The sequence below is a fragment of the Aquarana catesbeiana genome, linkage group LG13, assembly GCF_042186555.1.
Source record: "Aquarana catesbeiana isolate 2022-GZ linkage group LG13, ASM4218655v1, whole genome shotgun sequence".
Taxonomy (NCBI): domain Eukaryota; kingdom Metazoa; phylum Chordata; class Amphibia; order Anura; family Ranidae; genus Aquarana; species Aquarana catesbeiana.
Window position 1 is genome coordinate 232,027,044 of NC_133336.1, and position 24,768 is coordinate 232,051,811.

A 24,768-nucleotide genomic window follows, 5' to 3' on the forward strand; every position below is an offset into this window, starting at 1 on the left:
TTGTGTTGCCGGAAATTTAAATCTAATTTCTTTTTCTTTAGAAATGTCTGTTTTTCTGCAGCAGGTTTCTTTACACAGTACAGATGCGTCACTTTACAGGCAGACTAAGGGGATCCCTGGGCACAATATTTAAAGGTATTTTTCATGTGTGAATGTGGAAGTTGCACATCTATGATGTCCTGCTGCAATCAATGGGGTGGCAACCTCAGTCTGAACTCTAACCAAGCCACGATCCACCAACGCATTTCATAAGTCCCGGGGGGCGGAGCGAAACACGTTTGGGGCGTGGCTTGGTCGGAATCCAGGCTGATGTTGCCACTCCATTCATTGCAGCAGAACACCGTAAATGTGCGACTTCCAGGGGTCACCCTTCCTTTCTTGAACCTTTGCAGGAGCCAGGACATGCTCCATCCCCTGCCAACACTCTAGCAGCAGTTGTCCACATACCCCCTCCCTATTAAGCATGAGCGGCCCACACACATATTTCTCACCCCACCTTGGTTCTACCACCTACCCACCTCCCAGTACAGACCCTTTTAGAGAATACAGAGCCAAGTAACATTTTGCGGTGCTAAGTAAATTGTTTGGAATTTGTTGTCCCTTCCCCCTAGTAACAATAGATCCACCCCAGCAACAATATATCTCCAGCAGCCAGCAACAATAGACCTTACAAGGGTAATATGGATTTCTTCCTCATTCGTGAGCCATGGGTCAGAAGACTCATATAAAAGATCCTAATGGAAGCGGTGGTTCAAAGACATGTCATTAGTCTTATTGCAACTGAATACAAGTTCTGGAATGTTGTTTAATATTATAGGACATGTCTTTTCTGGTTCTTTATTTTGTCTATAAAATGAAATAGTCCTACATGTACATTTATGATCTGCATCAGAATGCATGTACATTTTTTATTTTTATGTGGGCTGCTTTTTTCTTTCTTAGTCCTTTAGGCTCTTTCCCTTTCTGAACAAAATCATCCTGGGAATAATAGCCCATTTAAATATATAAAAGAGGTCTCTGTGGGAGATGCGCTGGGTGTGATTTTATGTTTTTTTTATTTTTTATACCAGGATAGTTTTATGTATATATTTTGCACATTAAATGATTATAAAACTGGTACATCGCTATTGAAGCATTAACTGGTTAATTAATAGTTTGATGCTTTATAGATCATTATATATATATTTTTTTTAATCTTTATTTATCATTTTCCAATACAAAACATTTCCCGAAGGGGGCGTGCCAGTAATACAAATCCTTCTATAAGTTAAAAAAAAAAAGATAGACAAGCTGCCTCCCCATGCCCGCCCCCCCCCCTCCACCCTCCCCCCCTCCCATCCCCTACCCTCCCCTGCGGGATGTACTTCTGTGGGGGCTAATCGCGACTTACTCACTCCCTCCTCCATGATCGACCCTTCTTTGTTATACCCTTTTTATATAATCTCCGTTAAATAGGACCATGATTTCTTTCCATTCCCCGCCGGTCTACGCACTCCACATTAAATATTTCATTAAGATCAAATAACCAGTCTCTCGTTTTGGGGCTTGAAGGGTTCAGCCAGTTTAGGGCAATCTGTCTCTTGGCCGTATCTAATATTATAGGGAGCAAGGAGGTTTTGTAACTCTTGGCTGGATCCTGAGTACCATGGAAGAGACAGACCCATGGGTCTTCCTCAATTTCCCTCCCCGTGAATTCCTTTGTCAGTGACAGAATTTTTTTCCAGAAGACCTTAATGATGGGGCATTCCCACCAGATATGGGACATTGTGCCTACAGTTGGGCATCCCCTCCAGCAGGTGTTGCCCTTTGTCCCATCTATCTTGCTTACTCTGTCTGGGGTGGCATACCATCTTGCTAGGACTTTGTAATGGATTTCCGTTCTCCTATTGTCAAGTGCTGAGTAGTGGACCAAATTCAAGATTTTTCCTAACGTGTTTCTATTACAAAGTGACCCCAATTCCTGCTCCCACCTTTTGATGTACGGAGGCGATATCCTCCTGTTCCGCCCCCAGTATTTTATAAATTTGACCAATGACACCACCTGGGTACTCCGTCGTACAGAGTTTCTCCAGGGGTCTAAGCTCTTCCATGCCTCTTAGGGTTTTCGGAAGTTTTCCTATAAAATGGGAGAGCTGGAGATACCACCACCTATCCATCACCCAAAGTTCTGATTCTCTACTCAATTCCGTGAAAGTGCGTATTTTCCCCTTTTTAATAAAGTTTTTCAGTTGGAGGGCATCCTCTTTTAACCAGTTCCCTCCCACCGCCCACATCCCTGGTTCGAAAAATAAATTATTTTTCATATATATTAACGGTGAATTGTACGACCATTTGTGTTGAGTGTGAATTTTGTCCCAATGTTTAAAAGTGTTTAGAGTTAACAAAGAAGTATTAATGCTGAATATTCAAAATTTTGGGGGATTCCATAGTGAGTGTGCCAAATTATTATCACTTAAGGAGAACTCTATGTTCACCCAACGCGTATCTGTCCCTTTCTTACTCCATTCTATAACCCGTGAAAGCACTACAGCAATGTAGTACCTATTAAAGTCTGGTGCTGCTATTCCCCCTTTTTTTTTCCCTCTACTCAATGTTGCATAGGAGATGCGTGGTATATTGCCACCCCAGACAGCCTCCCTAATTAATTTCCCTAAAACCCTCAGGAAATACCTTGGGAGGGGAATCGGCAGCAATTGAAATTTATACAAAATTTTGGGGGCAATCATCATTTTGACCGCATTCGCTCGTCCAAACCATGAGAGCGGCCTAGACCGCAATCTTGATCTCCTTTCTCCAGGGAAAGGGGAACACTGAGGTCAAGTGAGCTTCTTCCTGCTTAGTTAGACTAATATTTAAGATTTCGGACTTGCCGGGGTTGATTTTGAAGTTGGAAACCTCTCCGTATAATCTAAGGATTCGGAGAACGTTGGAGAGGGTTACTCTGGGATTTGTGACAAAAAATAGTATGTCATCGGCAAATGCTGCCAGTTTGTGCTCCTCCGTTCCCACCCATACCCCATTACAGTCAGGGCTATTCCGGATGGAGGCCAGGAGAGGTTCGAGGGACAAAACAAACAGAAGGGGGGAGAGCGGGCACCCCTGCCTTGTTCCATTTCTCATTCCAAAAGATTTTAAAATGGCCCCGTTCACCCTTACCACTGCTGTTGGTTTACTATATAGGACCTTGACCCAGGAAATAAACCTGGGCCCGAACCCCATGACTTCCAACGTGTTCAGCAGGAACCCCCAGTCTACCCTATCGAAAGCCTTTTCGGCATCTATCGACAGGAATAGAGCTGGGGGTCCCCTGCCTCTACAATACTCCGATAGCAGCACCGCCCGTACCCCGTTGTCCCTGCACTGTCTTCCCGGGACGAAGCCGGACTGGTCTGGGTGCACCAGGCCGGCCAAATATCCCTTTAGTCTGTTCGCTAGGACCTTAGCGTATAATTTTACATCCGCGTTGAGCAGAGATATGGGCCGGTAGCTTGAACATAGCCTAGTATCCTTCCCTTCTTTCAATACTAAGGTTATCGTAGCAGACAGGGCCTCACGTTCCATCTCACATCTGGTGCCCAGGTCGTTCCAATATTGGCATAGCCTGGGGACCAGTATGTGTTTCATTTTCATTAAGTAGGTGGAAGGGAAACCGTCTGGGCCTGGACTCTTGCCCTTTGGGGTGTCTCTAAGCGCTGCCACGATTTCCTCCTCCTCAATTGGTTTATCCAAGAGATCCTTATCCTCCCCCGGTAGTACCTTCAGACCTGCTTCTTTTAGGAATTCTCTGCTCCTTGCCAACCGGGCACTATCCTCCCCCCCCTTTTGTCCTATAGAATACAGATCGGCATTGAATTTTCTAAACTCGTCGGCCATGCCTTCACTAGACACAATCTCTTTCCCTCCTGGACCGTTTATTTTCTCGATAAAATTCCACCCTCTTTTTTTCCTAATTAATCTCGCCAAGTGTTTGCTGGATTTGTTGGCCCATAGATATTTATTTCTGGTTATTAAATTGATGGCTCTCTTAGCCTCCTGCTCCATCATGTCCCTCAGCTCCTCTCTCCCGGCAACCAATGCACGGTAGCAGTCCTGATCCTGCCCTTTGGTCTTTTTATGTGCTTGTTCCAGATGGAACAGGTCCGCTATCAGTTTTTCCCTTTTCTCCTTCTTTTTCTATTTTTAGACCTGCTCCTATGGATATAAGGATCCCTCGGATATAGGCTTTGTGCGCCTCCCAGAGAATAGAGGGTGATACCTCACCCGTGTCATTTATTTTAAAAAACAGGTTCAACTCATTCTGGATCCGATCTAACACTTCGGGGTCCTTGAGCAGGTCCTCATTCAGCTTCCACAAACAAGAACTTCGTCCCACCTCTGGGAGCTTCAGCCTCATCGTGACCAGTGAATGATCTGAGAGGGTTGTTGTTTCGATTCTAGTTTCTGCGACCCCCTCCAGCAGGCTGTGGTCCACAAAAATGTAGTCCAGCCTGGAGTAGGTCCCGTGCACAGGGGAGAAGAAGGTGTAGTCCCTCTCTTTAACATGTTGTACTCTCCACACATCCATTAACTGGCTGTGGAATAATTTCCGCCTGATAGCTCCTAGTGACACCTTCTTGATCCCCTGGGCACGGGACGTACTGTCTAGAGCAGGGTCCAAGCAAAAATTTAAATCACCTGCCAAGACCACCTCTCCTTCCCCAAATCCTAACAGTTTCTCCAGCACTTGTCCCAGGAAGGTGGTTGGACTTCTATTCGGGCAGTACACATTGGCAAACGTAAACATTCTTGTGCCTATAGAGCCCTTCAAAAATATATAACGACCTTCAGGGTCTATTAATCTGTCCCTTACTGAAAAATTTGCTGCCTTGGACAGCCCTATCGCTACTCCTTTAGACCCCCTATCGAGGGAATCACCGTAAAACCATTGAGGGATCTTTGGGGAAAACAACCTGACCCTTGTGTCCAGGGTCAGGTGGGTTTCCTGCAGGAAGACTATGTCCCCTCGTAGAAGACACAGTTCCCCCAATATTTTGTGTCTTTTCCTGGGTGAGTTCAACCCCTTTACATTGTAAGATATAAATTTGATATCAGGCATCGTTAATGGTGCAAGCGTTTACCTCTGTGCTCTGCACCCCTCGAACACATCCCGCCGGCCCCCTCCCCCTTCCTATCCCCTCCCATCTGATGACCCTCCTTCCCTCAAGCCCCCCCTCCCCTCCTCCTCCCCCCGTCCCGCTACCCACCCCCTCGCACCTCCCCCACCCCCTCCCCACCTCCCCCTCCCACCCACCTCCCACCTTCCCCCCCGTGGCGTTAGCTATGCCGAAAGCCCACCCGTATGGAAATACACTCATTCCACACTGCGGTGCTTCTCCCTCAGGGGGTGAGCTCCAGCACCGGCATCCAGCGCCCGCTCCTCCCAATAATGGGGAGAAGCAGGAGGTGGGGGCTCGGGACGTCCCCGCCCAGGGGTGCACCCTCAAGCGCCCCGCGATCCCCTCCCCTATGCTTGCTGCAGATTATTTTATGTTGATTAGGTGAGGCCACGTAACCCTCCTCTGTCCCCCTTACTGCTTTGTATTCGCTAATAACTAGAGTCCATGATACATAAGTCCTCGTGCTCCAGGGATAGCTGCCCCCGTGAGGAGTGAAGGGGGGGGGAGGGGAGGAGACGAGAGAGCGTAAAGAAAGAGAAAGAAAAAAAAAAAAAAAAAGGAGACCCACCCCCCCCCAAGTTGTTACAGAAGTCCTGCATTTCTTCCATGTGTCTCATTCTGTAGGATCTTCCATCTTTGATAACTATCAGGGATGTTGGGAACCCCCAACTGTACTTTAAATTAGCCCTCCTGAGTTGGTCCAGAATTGGTCTCATCCGTCTTCTCCTCTCCAGAGTCCCCGCTGAAAGGTCAGTGAAGATCTGCAGATCCTTGTTTTCAAATTTTAATGGAGGGGCCCCCTTTAGTTTTTTCCAAATTTTTTCTTTGTCCTCATATAGATGAAACTTAATTATAACGTCTCTAGGGGTGTCTTGCTTAATATGGGGGGGCTTCCTTATTCTATGGACCCTGTCGATCCTCAGAGCTTCGTCTTCTTGCCTGCCCAGCAGGGGATTGAAAATCTTCCTCATCTTCTCCCCCAGATCCTCGTTTTGTTGTTCCGGGATAGATCTAATGCGTAAATTTTGTCATCGACTCTGGTTCTCCTGTTCCTCAAGTCTGAACGCCAGCAAGCGGTTTTCGTTTTGCATCTTCTTGACTTGTTCTTTTAAATCTGCTATGTCCTTAGCTTGAATGCCGAAGGCCTCTTCAGCCTCCTCTACTCGGCGAAGGAGGTGTCCCATATCAGAGCGAACATTTAAGATCTCCTCTTTTATGACGCTTTCTAGTTTTTTTTCCAGTTTAGCAAGCATTTCACTCATGTCTGATTTACTAGGCACTAGGGCCATAATTCTCTGCTCATCAGCTGCGACACATGCTGGCGCCCCCACCAGATCCAGCTCCTCGTGAGGTCTGTCACCCTGTCCCCCCTTTGGTTTCTGTTGCTCCTTCTTCTTAGTACCTGGGTGTTTCGCCTCCATTCCTGGGCTTTTTGCACCTGCTTCTTTTAAATATTTTTGAATGGAGCTATTGTTTAAGCTCTCTCTTGGGTTATTGGGTTCCGCTGATCTCGATGACCGGCCCCTCATATTTCCTCCCTTTCCCGGTTGTCCCCTTTTTGTGGTTTAAGGAGGCGCCGTCTCACAGTATCAGCTCTATATGCTTTGCAGTTTAATGATCCCCTCCCACCCTCGGTCAGTTAGGGTGGAGGGTTTACACCATCCCTGGGGGGTGTATAGAGTCTCTGTGGTGGGTAACCTGTTTTATTCCCCCTTCCAGACCACAAGTCGCTGGGGAGGGTTACTTATGACAACGTGTATTATCAGTGCCTGCCCCAACCCATGGAAAGTGCTAGGGATTGAGAGACTGGTCCCCTAACAGCTGGGGGGTGGCAAGCCGACAATCCCTGCCGGGGGGGGCACAGTAAGCATAAGCTAAACCGCTCAGCTAGGATGTCCGCTTCAAACTAATGAACATGGGGGGAGGGGAGAAGCCAGATAGGCCTCAGTATTCCAGTCCTTTTGACCTGTCCTTGGACAGGATAGTAGTGCCCCCTGATTATGTGCGTTTTCCAAACCCCCTAGTTGACGCCAGGTGTTCAAGGTAAGCCCAATAAAATCATGTCCAAGATTTAAATATTATTAGGCGGTGGAATCAACAGTAGGATCGATGACGCGTCTCCTACCTGTTTCTCCCATCCAACCCATTGAGCGATGTAGAGGGTCTGTTGCTTGCTTGTCTTGCTTCCTTTGGCAGCGCCCAGCACTCGCCTCAGTTAGGGGGCCGTAGCTCCGCTCTGTGACCTCCCTAGTAGGACATGTGGAGAGAATTTTCTGCCGGTGGTTTGCCTCTCCCGGCGGGGCACATAAGGAGGGGTGCACAGAGGACAGCCCTCACTGGGTCAGTAACGGAGGGGCACTACAAGGCCGCTGCTGCTAGTTGCGGTGGTGGGGGGGAGCGGGACGGATGAAGAGCCGGACGCTCGTACCTAGACCGGCCGCTCGTGGTCTCTCACCCCACGAGGCATCACCTCGGCTTGTCAGCGTCCCGTCTCACAACTTCCTGGAGCCGGCGCTGGGCTCCTCCCCTGTGCTGACGTCAGCCGCACATCACGTCAGCCCACCCTCCTTTATAGATCATTATAGACCAAGGTCCATTGTAGTGTAATTAGTAGTGTTTACATTTGAATTTGTTTTTTTATTATAAAGTCACCATAGACTCCAGATAGATAAGAAATTTGAAGGCCCATATGGTGGTCTAAGAACGTCATATTGTCATATAAGTTTATTTTATATTTATTTAATTATTGAAATGTGTTCTAGAGTTGTTCACAACACCAGAAATCAGAGTTGGTCCATCACTCCTTGTGAAAGAAGGCGAGCAGGTGACATTGGAGTGTGTGACTGATCCTAAAGAAAAGACCGGCCTTAAATATTTGTTTTATAAAGACTCTCAAATTATCCAGAGTGCTGCTATAAAGAACATTTATGTGATTGATAAAGCCAAAGAAGAGAACACAGGAAGCTACCAGTGTTCTGTACAATCCCAGGATGGGAATGTTAGAAAAAACAGCACCAACATCTACATCCTCATACAAAGTGAGTGCCAGCTCTGCTGTCTATTGTGTTATCTTCGCCTCATTGTTTGACATTGTGCATGATGTAATTTAGCCTGGATATATAAATATATTTACTCACTGTTGGAATGATGCAAAAACAACCAAATTTAACACCAGCTCTAAAAAGTATAAAATGTCCTGCAAAATAACACAGAAAAAGAAGAACAGAAAAAGAAGGAGGGCGCACTAACCTAGTGCATTACCACTATAAAACTTTATTGCAGCATAAAAACAGCAAAGATTATACTCACAAACGAGCTATCGAAGCCAGCTTTAAAAAGGGCGCAAATGCGCTGTTCTATGGATCGACACACCAGGACCTATTGCCAAGAGAATCAGACCGGTGCAAATGGCAATTTCGAGAGACTAGCCATTGCCCGTTCAGGCTCTGAAGAAGGGGGTGCTCCCCTGAAACGCGTTAGCCATTGGCCATTTGCACCGGTCTGATTCTCTTGGCAATAGGTCCTGGTGTGTCGATCCATAGAACAGCGCATTTGCGCCCTTTTTAAAGCTGGCTTCGATAGCTCGTTTGTGAGTATAATCTTTGCTGTTTTTATGCTGCAATAAAGTTTTATAGTGGTAATGCACTAGGTTAGTGCGCCCTCCTTCTTTTTCTGTTTTTTCTAGCATGAATACCCATTGTTCAGAGGAGGGCTGCAAGACGCTAGGCAATACCTTGGTATAGGTGGTCGCACCACATGTTCAGTTCCTGGACACCTGAGCGCAGGAGAGATTTGTTTTGTGTCTGCAAAATAACACATCGCAGTTTTCTTTCCACAACCAAGATATCAGTTTTGTGTCTTTTTTTTATTAAAATATTTAAGCTTATTTCTTTTTTTACAGGTATAAATATCACCATGGATAAAGACAATAAGGATTTTGTATATGGAGAATCTTTGACGTTGAATTGCTCCATAAAGAAAGGAATGTCCCCCTTATTTCTGTGGTTGCACAATGAGACAGTGGTAGAAAAAGACTCTGCATTCTACCAACTACGAGACAATGGCAAAGTCCTATACATTGAATCCCTCCAAAGTCATCATGCAGGAACTTATAGTTGTAAGGTCAGCAAAAATTTGGCAGACAATAAGCCTTTCTATATTGTGGAAACATTTCAGATCAACCAAATCTTGGAAAGCCATCCACTTGGTGAGTCCACATTTATGAAGACCGATAAAGTCTGTTTGTCTTGTTTGAGTAGTCTAGCCAATATACAGTAAATCATTAGGCTGGCCACCAAGCCCGGATTTACTCCCTTTGCCGCCCCAAGGCTGGCTCCTTCAATGCCCCCCCCCCCCCACACACACACACACACACACACACACACACACACACACACATACACCACCATTCTCATCCTTTATCGATGACTGCTACAATAGATCAATTAAAAACATATCTCCACACACGAAAACACTGAAAATAACTGGCTTTAATTGTACAGGCTGAAAATACTCTGTAATGCAGAAAATGCCTTTTAAAGATTATAGCAGTAAGAAACTCCCTACAATTTTTTAGTTCTAACTTTTCTTTTGGCAAACTCATCGATAATATCTTCGTAAGATAAAGTATTTAAAAGTTCTGACTCAATGGCAAGTAAAGCTAAACTGTTCAGTCTTTCTTGACCCAAAGATGATCATAAATAGTTCTTTATGCAAATACATTTCATTGATTTTTATGCACCACAGCTCAGTTGCAGTGCATAGAAAGAGTATGCATTTTGCACCACACTGCTCAGCACGCAGTGGCGCTGTTGCAGTGTGAAAAGGACATATAAAAAACAATTGTTTTCTATTGCCCTTGCAGAGACCTGTGTTTTGCTAGTGCAGAAATCACAGACCCCCTTTTACATCAGTGTCTTCAGTCCCCTCTTTCACATCATATCACAGACCCCCTTTTACATCAGTGTCCTCAGTCCTCCCTTTACATCACAACCCCCTTTTACATCAGTGTCCTTAGCCCCCCCCTTATGTCACATCCCCCCCTGCCTCATCACAATCCCCCATCACAGACCCCCCATTACAGACTGACCCATCAAAAACTGACCCCTCATTACAAACTGACTCCCTATCACAGACCCCCCATTACAGACTGACCTGACCCATAGCAGACCCCCCATCACAGACTGACCCATCACAGACCCTTCCATCATAGACTGACCCCCCAAATCACAGACCCCTCATTACAAACTGACTCCCCATCACAGACCCCCCATTACAGACTGACCTGACCCATAGCAGACCCCCCATCATAGACTGACCCCCCCATCACAGACCCCCCATCACAGACTGGCTCCCCATCACAAATTGGTCCTGATTCATCACAGACTCCCCATCACAGACCCCCATCACAGACTGACCCCCCAAATCACAGACTGACCCCTCAAATCACAGACTGACCCCCCCAATCACAGACTGAGCCCCATCACAGTCCTCTCTCAATATCAAACTCCTTTACAGCACAGCACTCCCCCCTCCCCAGAGAACCCTACCTTATTCACACAAAACATGGAGCCTGGCCGCTCTGGACAATGGGTGGGACTTTTCATGTTAAAAGTGAGTGATTTATTGCTGGGACCGCCCCACTGCCTAGCAACCAATCACCCACTTCTTAACTTAAAAAGTCCCGCCCTTTGTCTAGAGCGGCCACACTTCATGTTTTGTGTGAATAAGACAGGCAGTGTGGGGAGGGGGCAGTGCAGTGATATTAAAGAAGGCACGGACCTGCCGAACCTGCCATGCAGCCAGGGCCGATCCTAGGGTCACAGACGCCTGGGTGCAGAAATATTTCTGGCGCCCCCACATGGGCGTGGTCATCTTACCAACCCCTCCCCTTTATAAATGTTTCTATGGCAACAACTCAAACACAGAGATGCTCCCCTTAGAAGTCATTACCTTGGGATCCTCCCATGATCTCTTAACAATAAAGAAAATACAGGAAGAGAGTACTCTAATGAGACCTGGAGGGGAGTCTCTCTGATGCACACACAGAGGGGATGGTCAGAGACTGTAGATATGATACAAGAGACGGTCAGAGACTGCAACCATGGTACAGGAGATGGTCAGAGGCTGAAGACATGATACAAGAGACGTCAGAGACTGTAGACATGATACAAGAGACGGTCAGAGACTGCAGACGTGGTACAGAAGCTGGTCAGAGACTGCAAACATGATACAAGAGACGGTCAAAGACTGTAGACATGATACAAGAGACGTCAGAGACTGCAGATATGGTACAGGAGATGGTCAGAGACTGCAGACATGATACAAGAGATGGTCGGAGACTGCAGACATGATAAAAGAGATGGTCAGAGACTGCAGACATGATACAAGAGATGGTCGGAGACTGCAGACATGATACAAGAGATGGTCAGAGACTGCTGACATGATACAAGAGATGGTCGGAGACTGCAGACATGATACAGGAGATGGTCAGAGACTGCAGATATGATACAAGAGACGGTCAGAGACTGCAATCGTAGTACAGGAGATGGTCAAAGACTGAAGACATGATACAAGAGACGTCAGAGACTGTAGACATGATACAAGAGGTGGTCAGAGACTGCAGACGTGGTACAGAAGCTGGTCAGAGACTGCAGACGTGATACAAGAGATGGTCAAAGACTGTAGACACGATACAAGAGACGTCAGAGACTGCAGACATGGTACAGGAGATAATATGTGGTTGGCTAGGTGGTACCGTGAGATACAGCACCTCATCCCCAAAGTTGATCAAATAGTAGTGGGTATGTGGACAGGGGATTATAGCGGTGCTAGGGTCCAGGGATATAGAGAAGAGAAATGTGAAAACAAGAGATTTATACAAAAAAATATAAAAAATTACAAAGTTTATTAATAGTTGTACATAAGTGAAAAATTACATTTAGGACGATTGACATTTAAAATAAGTACATAAATTGTATATGACCCAAAGTATAGTAAAGGAGGCCTGATGGAGATGGCCATCAAAAGAGGGGGGGCTCGATTTCCTACATGTTTCGCCAAGACATTGGCTTCTTCAGGGAACAAGAGCTCAAGAAATGGAAATAGAGAAAGGGTTCTGTATACGGAGATATAGAAAACATCATGTGAGCAGATATATTCGTCAATACAATACTTGGTATATACTTGACAGAGTTAATATTGTGGCTGGACAATCATGCACCCCAATGGTCCCACCAATTCCGATATTGCAAACGTACCTGTAGCGTCGGCACCAAAGGAGCGGCCGCACGGAGGCGTCACTGCAAGGGAGTGGGCAGGCCGCACCGTAAAGTATGCCTGCAGGGGGTATACAATATACCTGGCAATGGAATGTATTGACATTGTGTAAATAATTGTTAGATTTTACATATGAAGATCAGTAGATAGTTATATGTCAATTGCGTGAAACTAAATTGTGTATATATAGTGTATCAGATTGTCATTAGGGCGATATAAACTCACTTTGTTCTTTAAAAACGGTAGAATAGAGTGGACATAGAGTGCCTGTGGATGGATGCACACACACAGCAGGGCAGTCAATGAAATCAACAAGATTGGCAATCAATTGAGAAAAAGCCTGAGCAAAAAAATAAATTGCTTAGAGAGTAGTACTAGTAATAGTTCTGGACTTCACATGGCAAAAGTCATCAAAAAAGTATATTTACTTACTCTGACTGTCAAATAGAGGCTTAGAAATGATGCAGCCACATATGTAAGATGTTTAGCTTAGGGGTTTTTTAATAAATTTTCTTTAGAGTAAGACAGAAGCTGCAATACATCCTAAAAAGAGTAAATATAAAAAGAAAAGACTTTTTTTTTTTTTTTTTTTTATTATAAAACATCATGGATTCTATTGAACAGAAACAAGGCTGATAGGGAGACAGAAAATATCTTACCTAATCAGCCATACAATAGATGATGTTGCTCAAGGAAATCTGTATTTGCAAAAAGGATGGATGATGAGTCCAAAATGCCTCCTATAAATAGTGTTTAGGAGCACAATGAGTGGTATACTAGGAGAAAAGTCGTAGCAAAGTGCCATAGAATAAAAGAGTTACCTGAATGCTGTGTGTGGGATAGAAGCAGGCACGTCCCTCGTCCAACAGAGGAACTGAGGGACTGGCCGGTTATTGTTATACCCCCCACACCTGATCCAATGCTGATCAGGTGTGCGGACGCAACAAGGGCACATCCGCGCCTGCGCATAGCGCGGTGCCGCGGAACTACACGTTCCACCATGCATCGCGAGCGCATGCTCAGAACAAGCGGGCCGTCTGGCGAACGGGAGAGCGAGACGTCACGGGATAGGAATTCCCTAGGCGCCGCTTTCTCCCATCAGCCGATGGAAACAGAAGGGCCAAGGAGTCCGAGTGCGGCGCGGACGTGCTGGGCAGACAAAAGTCTGCCCTGGGCGTCCGTACAAGCAAAACACAGTGCTGGCGAAGCACCTCCCAAGAGGGAAGTCAGCGCCACGACCACCTACCCCAGATTGCCGAATTGCCAGAGATGCGAAGCGATCGGGTGAAGGGGCACATCGAGCGCACAAAGAGGTGGGCGGAGACACAGGGTGGGGGAGCATAACTAGCTGACCCTCACACGGCAATCCCCAAGGGTCCATGGGGATGCCGGAAATACCTGTGTGTCAGCTCATAGTGTCCAGCCACAAATTGCATAGTATACATAGAGAACCACAGGGTTCTAGTGACGGAACAAAGTATCTAAAGAAACAAAAACAATACTTAAGTGATATAGGCTTGCATCAGAAAAACATGTGGATCAAAAAGATTATTTTTGTATGAATACAATATCCAACATATCTGTAGACATAAAAAGAAATTTTAAAAGATTTTTTTTATAAGACAAAAAGTCAAAAAGTAAATGAAGTGTGTTGCTGTGGAAAAAAGAGCATTTATGGCAAATCACAGTGACATAATAAAAGTTACCTTAACAGAGCTGTAAACGAAGCCACAAGTGGAGCCATGGCAGGAGAGTGGAAAACTTTTTTCTTTTTCGTTTTCCACTCTCCTGCCATGGCTCCACTTGTGGCTTCGTTTACAGCTCTGTTAAGGTAACTTTTATTATGTCACTGTGATTTGCCATAAATGCTCTTTTTTCCACAGCAACACACTTCATTTACTTTTTGACTTTTTGTCTTATAAAAAAAATCTTTTAAAATTTCTTTTTATGTCTACAGATATGTTGGATATTGTATTCATACAAAAATAATCTTTTTGATCCACATGTTTTTCTGATGCAAGCCTATATCACTTAAGTATTGTTTTTGTTTCTTTAGATACTTTGTTCCGTCACTAGAACCCTGTGGTTCTCTATGTATACTATGCAATTTGTGGCTGGACACTATGAGCTGACACACAGGTATTTCCGGCATCCCCATGGACCCTTGGGGATTGCCGTGTGAGGGTCAGCTAGTTATGCTCCCCCACCCTGTGTCTCCGCCCACCTCTTTGTGCGCTCGATGTGCCCCTTCACCCGATCGCTTCGCATCTCTGGCAATTCGGCAATCTGGGGTAGGTGGTCGTGGCGCTGACTTCCCTCTTGGGAGGTGCTTCGCCAGCACTGTGTTTTGCTTGTACGGACGCCCAGGGCAGACTTTTGTCTGCCCAGCACGTCCGCGCCGCACTCGGACTCCTTGGCCCTTCTGTTTCCATCGGCTGATGGGAGAAAGCGGCGCCTAGGGAATTCCTATCCCGTGACGTCTCGCTCTCCCGTTCGCCAGACGGCCCGCTTGTTCTGAGCATGCGCTCGCGATGCATGGTGGAACGTGTAGTTCCGCGGCACCGCGCTATGCGCAGGCGCGGATGTGCCCTTGTTGCGTCCGCACACCTGATCAGCATTGGATCAGGTGTGGGGGGTATAACAATAACCGGCCAGTCCCTCAGTTCCTCTGTTGGACGAGGGACGTGCCTGCTTCTATCCCACACACAGCATTCAGGTAACTCTTTTATTCTATGGCACTTTGCTACGACTTTTCTCCTAGTATACCACTCATTGTGCTCCTAAACACTATTTATAGGAGGCATTTTGGACTCATCATCCATCCTTTTTGCAAATACAGATTTCCTTGAGCAACATCATCTATTGTATGGCTGATTAGGTAAGATATTTTCTGTCTCCCTATCAGCCTTGTTTCTGTTCAATAGAATCCATGATGTTTTATAATAAAAAAAAAAAAAAAAAAAAGTCTTTTCTTTTTATATTTACTCTTTTTAGGATGTATTGCAGCTTCTGTCTTACTCTAAAGAAAATTTATTAAAAAACCCCTAAGCTAAACATCTTACATATGTGGCTGCATCATTTCTAAGCCTCTATTTGACAGTCAGAGTAAGTAAATATACTTTTTTGATGACTTTTGCCATGTGAAGTCCAGAACTATTACTAGTACTACTCTCTAAGCAATTTATTTTTTTGCTCAGGCTTTTTCTCAATTGATTGCCAATCTTGTTGATTTCATTGACTGCCCTGCTGTGTGTGTGCATCCATCCACAGGCACTCTATGTCCACTCTATTCTACCGTTTTTAAAGAACAAAGTGAGTTTATATCGCCCTAATGACAATCTGATACACTATATATACACAATTTAGTTTCACGCAATTGACATATAACTATCTACTGATCTTCATATGTAAAATCTAACAATTATTTACACAATGTCAATACATTCCATTGCCAGGTATATTGTATACCCCCTGCAGGCATACTTTACGGTGCGGCCTGCCCACTCCCTTGCAGTGACGCCTCCGTGCGGCCGCTCCTTTGGTGCCGACGCTACAGGTACGTTTGCAATATCGGAATTGGTGGGACCATTGGGGTGCATGATTGTCCAGCCACAATATTAACTCTGTCAAGTATATACCAAGTATTGTATTGACGAATATATCTGCTCACATGATGTTTTCTATATCTCCGTATACAGAACCCTTTCTCTATTTCCATTTCTTGAGCTCTTGTTCCCTGAAGAAGCCAATGTCTTGGCGAAACATGTAGGAAATCGAGCCCCCCCTCTTTTGATGGCCATCTCCATCAGGCCTCCTTTACTATACTTTGGGTCATATACAATTTATGTACTTATTTTAAATGTCAATCGTCCTAAATGTAATTTTTCACTTATGTACAACTATTAATAAACTTTGTAATTTTTTATATTTTTTTGTATAAATCTCTTGTTTTCACATTTCTCTTCTCTATATCCCTGGACCCTAGCACCGCTATAATCCCCTGTCCACATACCCACTACTATATGGTACAGGAGATGGTCAGAGACTGCAGACATGATACAAGAGATGGTCGGAGACTGAAGACATGATACAAGAGATGGTCAGAGACTGTAGACATGATACAGGAGATGGTCAGAGACTACAAACATGATACAGGAGACGGACAGAGACTGCATATATAATACAGGAGATGGTCAGAGACTGCAGTTCCTATGGACGTTAGTAGATAATGGCCGATCGGCCCTCTCACCTGACCCAGCGATACAGCAATGGTTCCTCTGATCAGGAGTGAGCTCACTCTGAATTGCCCGTGGCGACTCCGCTGGGTAGCACCCAGATCTGTATTCCTGCAATGACTCCATTCCTTTCTCTGCCGGGGATGGTGCCAGGCTGTGTGGCTTTCCCTCTGGTGGCGCAGGGCAGCGGGGTTCTCTCTCTGATGGTGTTCTCTCAGCACTGCCCTCTCCCTCTGGAGCCCTGGGTGTACTTTCCTGGGTGTAGACCCCCCCAGGACAAACCACCCCCCCCTCCATTAGTACAGACCCCCCCAGGACAAACCCCCCTCCATTAGTACAGACCCAAAAAATATAAAAGGAGAACCTGCGCTAAAAAGTAATAAACAGAAAACTAGACTGCAGCTGCAACAAAAAAACACCAATATCTGTGTAGTAAACCAAAGTAAAAAAGTTAAGTGCGCTTGCAATCAAATGATCACAGATGTAAATTCATATACTACTTGCATAAATATATGAGTGCGTGTATACTGTGCGTAATTGGTGAATCACATAACACAATCAAAAAGTGCTTAAAAATAGGTAAACTTAAATAATAAGTTAAGTGCACAATAAATAATAAAACATGTGAATAAACATAGAGGGGTCAAAATATCCTGAGTGATAAAACTAGATAAAAAGAAAAGTTCATTCATAAAAAATTCAATGACGATGCATCAGTCCCATTAAGGAAGGATCACATATCCACAGTTCTTTGGAAAACCACTAGTGTAGGTGAAGGAAGGGAAAATGGTGTGAAGGGATATCCGAACAGACAGTGACTCCGGGGGATACTACAGATGGACCCTTACCAGGAATGGTGGACCTCCCTGATAGCAAGGTCATGTAACCGTGCAGATACAGCCCTCTGCAGGGACAGCTGGATGATGGCGTCCGGATCAGCCGATGTGAACAGCGTTCCAATAGGGGATGATTCCAGCGCGTCTACCTGGAGGGGGGCACCTGCTGGGCCCGAGGGGCCATACTTGCAAAAAGAAGCAAAAAACAAAGGCTCCGTTGGTGTAGTAGGATTTAAAATTTATTGCTGAACGCAGGCAGGAAAGACAACTCCACCATACAGTAATTAAAATAAATATAAAAAAGCCGGCATAAAAAGCGAACACCCGTGCAAACATGGGGTGGACGGCGTGATGGCGTACAGTACGTAGCCACGCCCTACATGTTTTATCATAGATGACGTCTTCAAAGGGGCCCCGCAGGAGCGCCGCTGCCCCTGCACCACTGCCGCCTCGAGGCCTGGCCTCGGTGGCCTTGTGGGAAATCCAGCCCTGCTGGCCACACAACAGCAGAATTTCATTAAAGGATTTTTATTTTCGGCACGTTCTTAAATTTTCCAGTGCTTAGTTGAGTCACATTGATGTTCATTTTTGATCACAGGAATGAGAAAATTTGAAGGAGCAGGATGGAAAACTTTTCTCAAATGAATTGAATTCTAGCTGTGAATCTGGTTTTGTTTGGGAAAAAATGTAAATAGACAAAAAAAATTGGATTTTCTACTGTGCCATAATTCTCAGGAATGAAGCCACAACTTAAAAGTCTTAAAAGTGATTATATTAATTGTGTACAAAAGATTAAACTTAAATAAAGCCAAGCAACTAAGTATGTATTCATAATTTCCTAAGCTGAGCCACAAACACAACCTCTGTATCTCCCTACAAATAGACCAGACCTCCATAGGTCAATGCATCAAGTCACTATCACATACAGTAGTTGTTAAGTCACATAGAAGGCATGACAATCCTAAATGGTAGGAGGTTCTGCATCTTCAAAGTTTACAAGAAGGTCCTAAAGGTCCCAATGTGTTTTGCAGTGTGTCACTTCCTCAGGAGACCATGGAGTACTATATAATAATATAAGTTAACATATGTTAATAGTCCAAACATCTCATAACTTCCTTATTAACCAATGATGTTAGGACTTAGATTATATACTCACATAACATGTATAACAGAGTGTGTCTAAAGCTGATGCTGCATATTAACCAGAAGTGGCAGAGACACTCCAGGGGCTTTAGTTCAAAGATCAAAGAGGAATAGAGTAGATCAGTGGTTCTCAACCTCAGTCCTCAAGTACCCCCAACAGACCATGTTTTGGGAACTTCTCTTAGATAAAATAGCTGTCCAAAATACCAAGCCATTGACTCTGATTTAAAGCACCTGTACAAGATAAAGGAAAACCTGTAAATATGGCCTCTTGGGGGTACTTGAGGACTGAGGTTGAGAACCACTGGAGTAGATAGCAAGGATCTCAAAAATCTCTTAAATATAAACAAAAAATACATGCCCCATTATATTCAGCCACCTGTGCCCCATCATATGCATCCACTTGTGCCCCATCAAATGCAGCCACTTGTGCACATCATATGCATCCACGTGTGCCCCATCAAATGCAGCCACTTGTGCCCATCAAATGCACCCACTTGTGCCCATCAAATGCATCCACTTGTGCCCCATCAAATTCAGCCACTGTGCCATCAATTTCAGCCATTGTGCCCATCAAATGCAGCCAGTGTGCCCCATCATATTCAGCAACTTGTGCCCATCAAATGCAGCCACTTGTGCCCATCATATGCAGCCACTTGTGCCCCATCAAATGCTGACACTTGTGCCCATCAAATGCAGCAACTTGTGCCCATCATATGCAGCCACCTATGCCCCATCAACCGCAGCCACTTGTGTCCATAAAATGCAGCCACGTGTGCCCATCAAATGCAGCCACTTGTGCCCATCATATGCAGCCACTTGTGCCCATCAAATTCAGCCACTTTTGCCCATCATATGCAGCCACATGTGCACATCATATGCAGCCACTTGTGCCCATCGAATGCAGCCACTTGTGCCCCATCAAATGCAGCCACTTGTGCCCATCATATGCAGCCACTTGTGCCCCATCAAATGCAGCCACTGTGCCATCAATTGCAGCCATTGTGCCCATCAAATGCAGCCAGTGTACACCATCATATGCAGCAATGTGTGCCCATCATATGCAGCCACTTGTGCCCCATCAAAAGCAGCCACTGTGCCATCAATTGCAGCCATTGTGCCCATCAAATGCAGCCACTGTGCCCCATCAAATGCAGACACTTGTGCCCCATCAAATGCAGCCACTTGTGCCCATCATATGCAGCCACTTGTGCCCCATCAAATGCAGCCACTGTGCCATCAATTGTAGCCATTGTGCCCATCAAATGCAGCCACTTGTACCCCATCAAATGCAGCGACTTGTGACCATCATATGCAGCCACTTGTTCCCCTTCAAATGCAGCCACTGTGTCATCAATTGCAGCCATTGTGCTCATCATATGCAGCCACTTATGCCCATCAAATGCAGCCACTTGTGCCCATCATATGCAGCCACTTGAGCCTATCATATGCAGCCACTTGTGCCCATCAAATGCAGCCACTTTTGCCCATTATATGCAGTCACTTTTGCCATATCAAATGCAGCCACTTTTGCCCCATCAAATGCAGCCACTTGTGCCCATCATATGCAGCCACTTTGCCATATCAATTGCAGCCATTGTGCTGATTAAATGCAACCCCTGTGCCCCATAATATGCAGCCCCTGTACCCCATAATATGCAGCCACTTGTGCCCCATCAAATGCAGCCACGTGTGCCCATCATATGCAGCCACTTGTGCCCCATCAAATGCAGCCATTGTGCCCATCATATGCAGCCACTTGTGCCCCATCAATTGCAGCCATTGTGCCCATCAAATGCAGCCCCTGTGCCCCATAATATGCAGCCCATATGCCCCATAATATGCAGCCACTTGTGCCCCATCAAATGCAGCCACGTGTGCCCATCATATGCAGCCACTTGTGCCCCATCAAATGCAGCCACTGTACCCCATCATATGCAGCCACTTGTGCCCCATCAAATGCAGCCACTGTGCCATCAATTGCAGCCATTGTGCCCTATCAAATGCAACCACTTGTGCCCCTCAAATGCAACCACTTGAGTCCATCATATGCAGCGACTTGTGCCCATCAAATGCAGCCACTTGTGCCCATCATATGCAGCCACTTGTGCCCTATCAAATGCAACCACTTGTGCCCCTCAAATGCAGCCACTTGTGTCCATCAAATGCAGCCACTTTTGCCCATCATATGCAGCCACTTGTGCTCATCAAATGCAGCCACTTGTGCCCATCAAATGCAGCCACGTTTGCCAATCATATTCAGCCACTTGTGCCTATCAAATGCAGCCACTTGTGCCCATCAAATGCAGACACTTGCGCTCATCAAATGCAGCCAGTGTACACCATCATATGCAGCAACATGTGCCCATCATATGCAGCCACTTGTGCACCATCAAAAGCAGCCACTGTGCCATCAATTGCAGCCATTGTGCCCATCAAATGCAGCCACTGTGCCCCCATCAAATGCAGACACTTGTGCCCCATCAAATGCAGCCACTTGTGCCCATCATATGCAGTCACTTGTGCCCCATCAAATGCAGCCACTGTGCCATCAATTGCAGCCATTGTGCCCATCAAATGCAGCCACTTGTACCCCATCAAATGCAGCGACTTGTGACCATCATATGCAGCCACTTGTTCCCCTTCAAATGCAGCCACTGTGTAATCAATTGCAGCCATTGTGCCCATCAAATGCAGCCACTGTGCCCCATCAAACCCATCAAATGCAACCACTTGTGCCCATAAAATGCAGCCACTTGTGCCCATCAAATGCAACAACTTATGCCCATGAAATGCAGCCACTTGTGCCCATCAAATTCAACCACTTGTGCCCATCATATGCAGCCACTTATGCCCATCAAATGCAGCCACTTGTGCCCATCATATGCAGCCACTTGTGCCTATGATATGCAGCCACTTGTGCCCATCAAATGCAGCCACTTTTGCCCATTATATGCAGTCACTTGTGCCATATCAAATGCAGCCACTTTTGCCCCATCAAATGCAGCCACTTGTGCCCATCATATGCAGCCACTTGTGCCCCATAATATGCAGCCCCTGTGCCCCATAATATGCAGCCACTTGTGCCCCATCAAATGCAGCCACGTGTGCCCATCATATGCAGCCACTTGTGCCCCATCAAATGCAGCCATTGTGCCCATCATATGCAGCCACTTGTGCCCCATCAATTGCAGTCATTGTGCCCATCAAATGCAGCCCCTGTGCCCCATAATATGCAGCCCATGTGCCCCATAATATGCAGCCACTTGTGCCCCATCAAATTCAGCCACTTGTGCCCATCATATGCAGCCACTTGTGCCCCATCAAATGCAGCCACTGCACCCCATCATACGCAGCCACTTGTGCCCCATCAAATGCAGCCAATGTGCCATCAATTGCAGCCATTGTGCCCATCAAATGCAGCCACTGTGCCCCATCATATGAAGCCACTTGTGCCCATCAAATGCAGCCACTTGTGCCCATCAAATGCAACCACTTGTGTCCATCATATGCAGCGACTTGTGCCCATCAAATGCAGCCACTTGTGCCCATCATATGCAGCCACTTGTGCCCTATCAAATGCAACAACTTGTGCCCCTCAAATGCAGCCACTTGTGTCCATCATGTTATATCCTCTGAGTTGTGAGAGACACAAGACTCTGGTCTGGAACAATGGATGTTTATTACAGTACACACTGTACACTGCAACATGCATCTCAGGACAGGTACATCTTATATGCTTCCTTACATGTGCTCTAAGATGGCTACTATACCCCTTGACCCTTGTCATCACTCCTGGGTGGAGCCAGCCTTAAAGTGACAGTACATGTGGAACCTTTCAGGTATAACACCTTCCATCCATCCCTAAAAAAAAAAAAAAAATTACAACAAAACGAGAAAAGGCACAAAACATTAACTAATAACTGTCCAATAACAGTCCTCCAAACACAGGAGATGCACCGGATATTTCCTGCATCCAGATGTGAGACCAAGCTTCCAGGGACAGTTGCGGGGATACAATGTCATCGGATCACTTTTGGCGGACCCGTTGAAAGTCTCGTAACCGGTCTGGAAGCTGAAACCGATCAGGAGGGCGACAGTGTCGTTGAGGTCGGGCACCCAGTGACTCGGGACCGGAGGAAACAGGGCTGGCCGGAATGGGCACCGGCGGGGCCAAGAAGGGATCCACCAGCTCAGTGGGTGAACAGACCTCCGGACCAGGGCTGGGGGGGCTCTGTTGGAGCTGAGTTAAAAAGTTCAGAGTCCCCCCAATCATCAGTCCCCGTGCATTCTGATCCGCTGGGAGCAGATCCTTGTGACACTGGTGGTTCAGCTGGCGTCAGGGATTCGGGCAATTGAAAACGAGGACGCAGTTGGTCTGCATGCCGTCTGCAAATGGAACCATCTTCCAGGCAGACCCTATACATCTTGGGTCCCAAAGTCTCTGCAATGACAGCAGGAAGCCACCGGGCGTTGGAAGCCCCATAAGATCGGCCCATACCTTTTGTTGGGCTGTGAATCGAGGGAGCTCATCATGTTTGACCATCTTGTCTTGGGATTGCAGTACATGTTCCTGGACTGTTTGAGGACGGAGCATGTCCAAAACAGTCCATGGCTGCCGACCCAGAAGGAGTTCTGCTGGAGTTTTCCCGGTGGTTGCATGTGGTGTGTTTCTGTAAGCAGAAAGGAAGGAGTCCAGCTGCTGGGGTGACAGGGACAGTTGTTTACTTGCAGCCACTGTAGCTTTGAAATAGCGTTTAAAAGTCTGCACAAACCGTTCTGCTTGACCATTAGTAGCAGGGTGGTAAGGTGCAGTCAACTTGTGCTTGATGTTGTGGGCAGTCAGGAAACGCTGAAACTCCTGACTGGTGAATTGTGCACCATTGTCAGTGACGATCTCTCTGGGGTATCCAAACATAGCAGCGAGATGTAACAGTATGGAAACCGTTGCCTTAGTCGTTGGCTGAGTAACAGGAATTACCTCAAGCCACTTTGAATGGGCTTCCACTATGATCAAGAAGGTGTGTCCTCTGATCGGACCTGCAAAGTCCAAGTGTAGGCGAAACCAAGGAACCGTGGGCCAAGTCCAGGGCTGGACACAACCCTCGAGGAGGGTCTCTTGCAGTTTGTGCACATCCAGCACAAGCATTCACATATGTTGTGATATCTGAGTCTAGGTTTGGCCACCACACATAGCCTCGGGCCTTTTGTTTCATACGTGTGCCCCCGGGATGACCAGTATGTAGCAAGTCCAGAATATGTCTCCGGAGTGTCTGTGGAATGACCACTCGGTCTCCCCATAAAACACAGTTGCCAGCCACAGTTAATTCCATACGCCTATGAAAATAAGGTTCATAATCCTGTGTGACGGTTGCAGGCCAACCGGACCGTACCCAGCAGAGTATTGTTTTCAGAAAGGTATCCTTGGCTGTATGGGCTGCTATCTCCCCAGAAGACAAGAAGGACAGGCTGGTGTAATGACAACTCTTGACCGGTGGAGAAGAGTCCATTGACTTCCCTGTCAGTCGGGACATTGCGTCCGCATTCGCATTGGAATCATGACCGCGATACTGGATTTTGTAGCTGTATGCTCCCAAGAATAGGGCATAGCGTTGGAGGCGGGCCGCAGTAGTCTGAGAGATGCCTTTGTCAGGGCTAAAGATCTGAAGGAGTGGTTTATGGTCTGTCAGTATGGTGAATTTCCTACCATACAGGTAAAGATGAAACTTCTTAATTGCCCATATCAGCGCTAGAGCCTCTTTGTCAATGTGTGAGTAATTGCTTTCTGCTTTTGTCAAAGACCTGGAGGCAAATGCCACTGGTTTTTCTGACCCATCTGGTAAGATGTGAGATAGTACAGCACCCAGACTATAGGGTGAGGCATCACAAGCCAAGGTGATAGGTTTCTGGAGGTCATAGTGCACGGGCATGCGTGACGCCAACGGCTTCCGCTTAGAGACTTTAAAAGCCCGTTGGCATGCAGCTGACCAGTCCCATCTTGAGTGTTTTTCCAAAAGCTTGTCCAGCGGAAACAAGGTGTGTGCCAGATCTGGCAGGAATTTGTGGTAATAGTTCAGCAAGCCAAGGTATGATCGCAACTGCTGGACGTTGGTTGGGGCT

At 46.2% G+C, this 24,768-nt stretch overlaps 1 protein-coding gene across 1 annotated transcript in view; it reads left to right on the forward strand.

Annotated features, from left to right (window-relative positions):
- LOC141116937 (Fc receptor-like protein 5) overlaps positions 1 to 24,768 on the forward strand; it is a 119,224-nt gene that overhangs the window by 48,448 nt on the left and 46,008 nt on the right. Inside the window, exons 8-9 of the mRNA XM_073609448.1 lie at positions 7,919 to 8,194; positions 9,058 to 9,363. Of these exons, the coding sequence (XP_073465549.1) occupies positions 7,919 to 8,194; positions 9,058 to 9,363 (582 nt within the window). The remainder of the gene's footprint in view (positions 1 to 7,918; positions 8,195 to 9,057; positions 9,364 to 24,768) is intronic.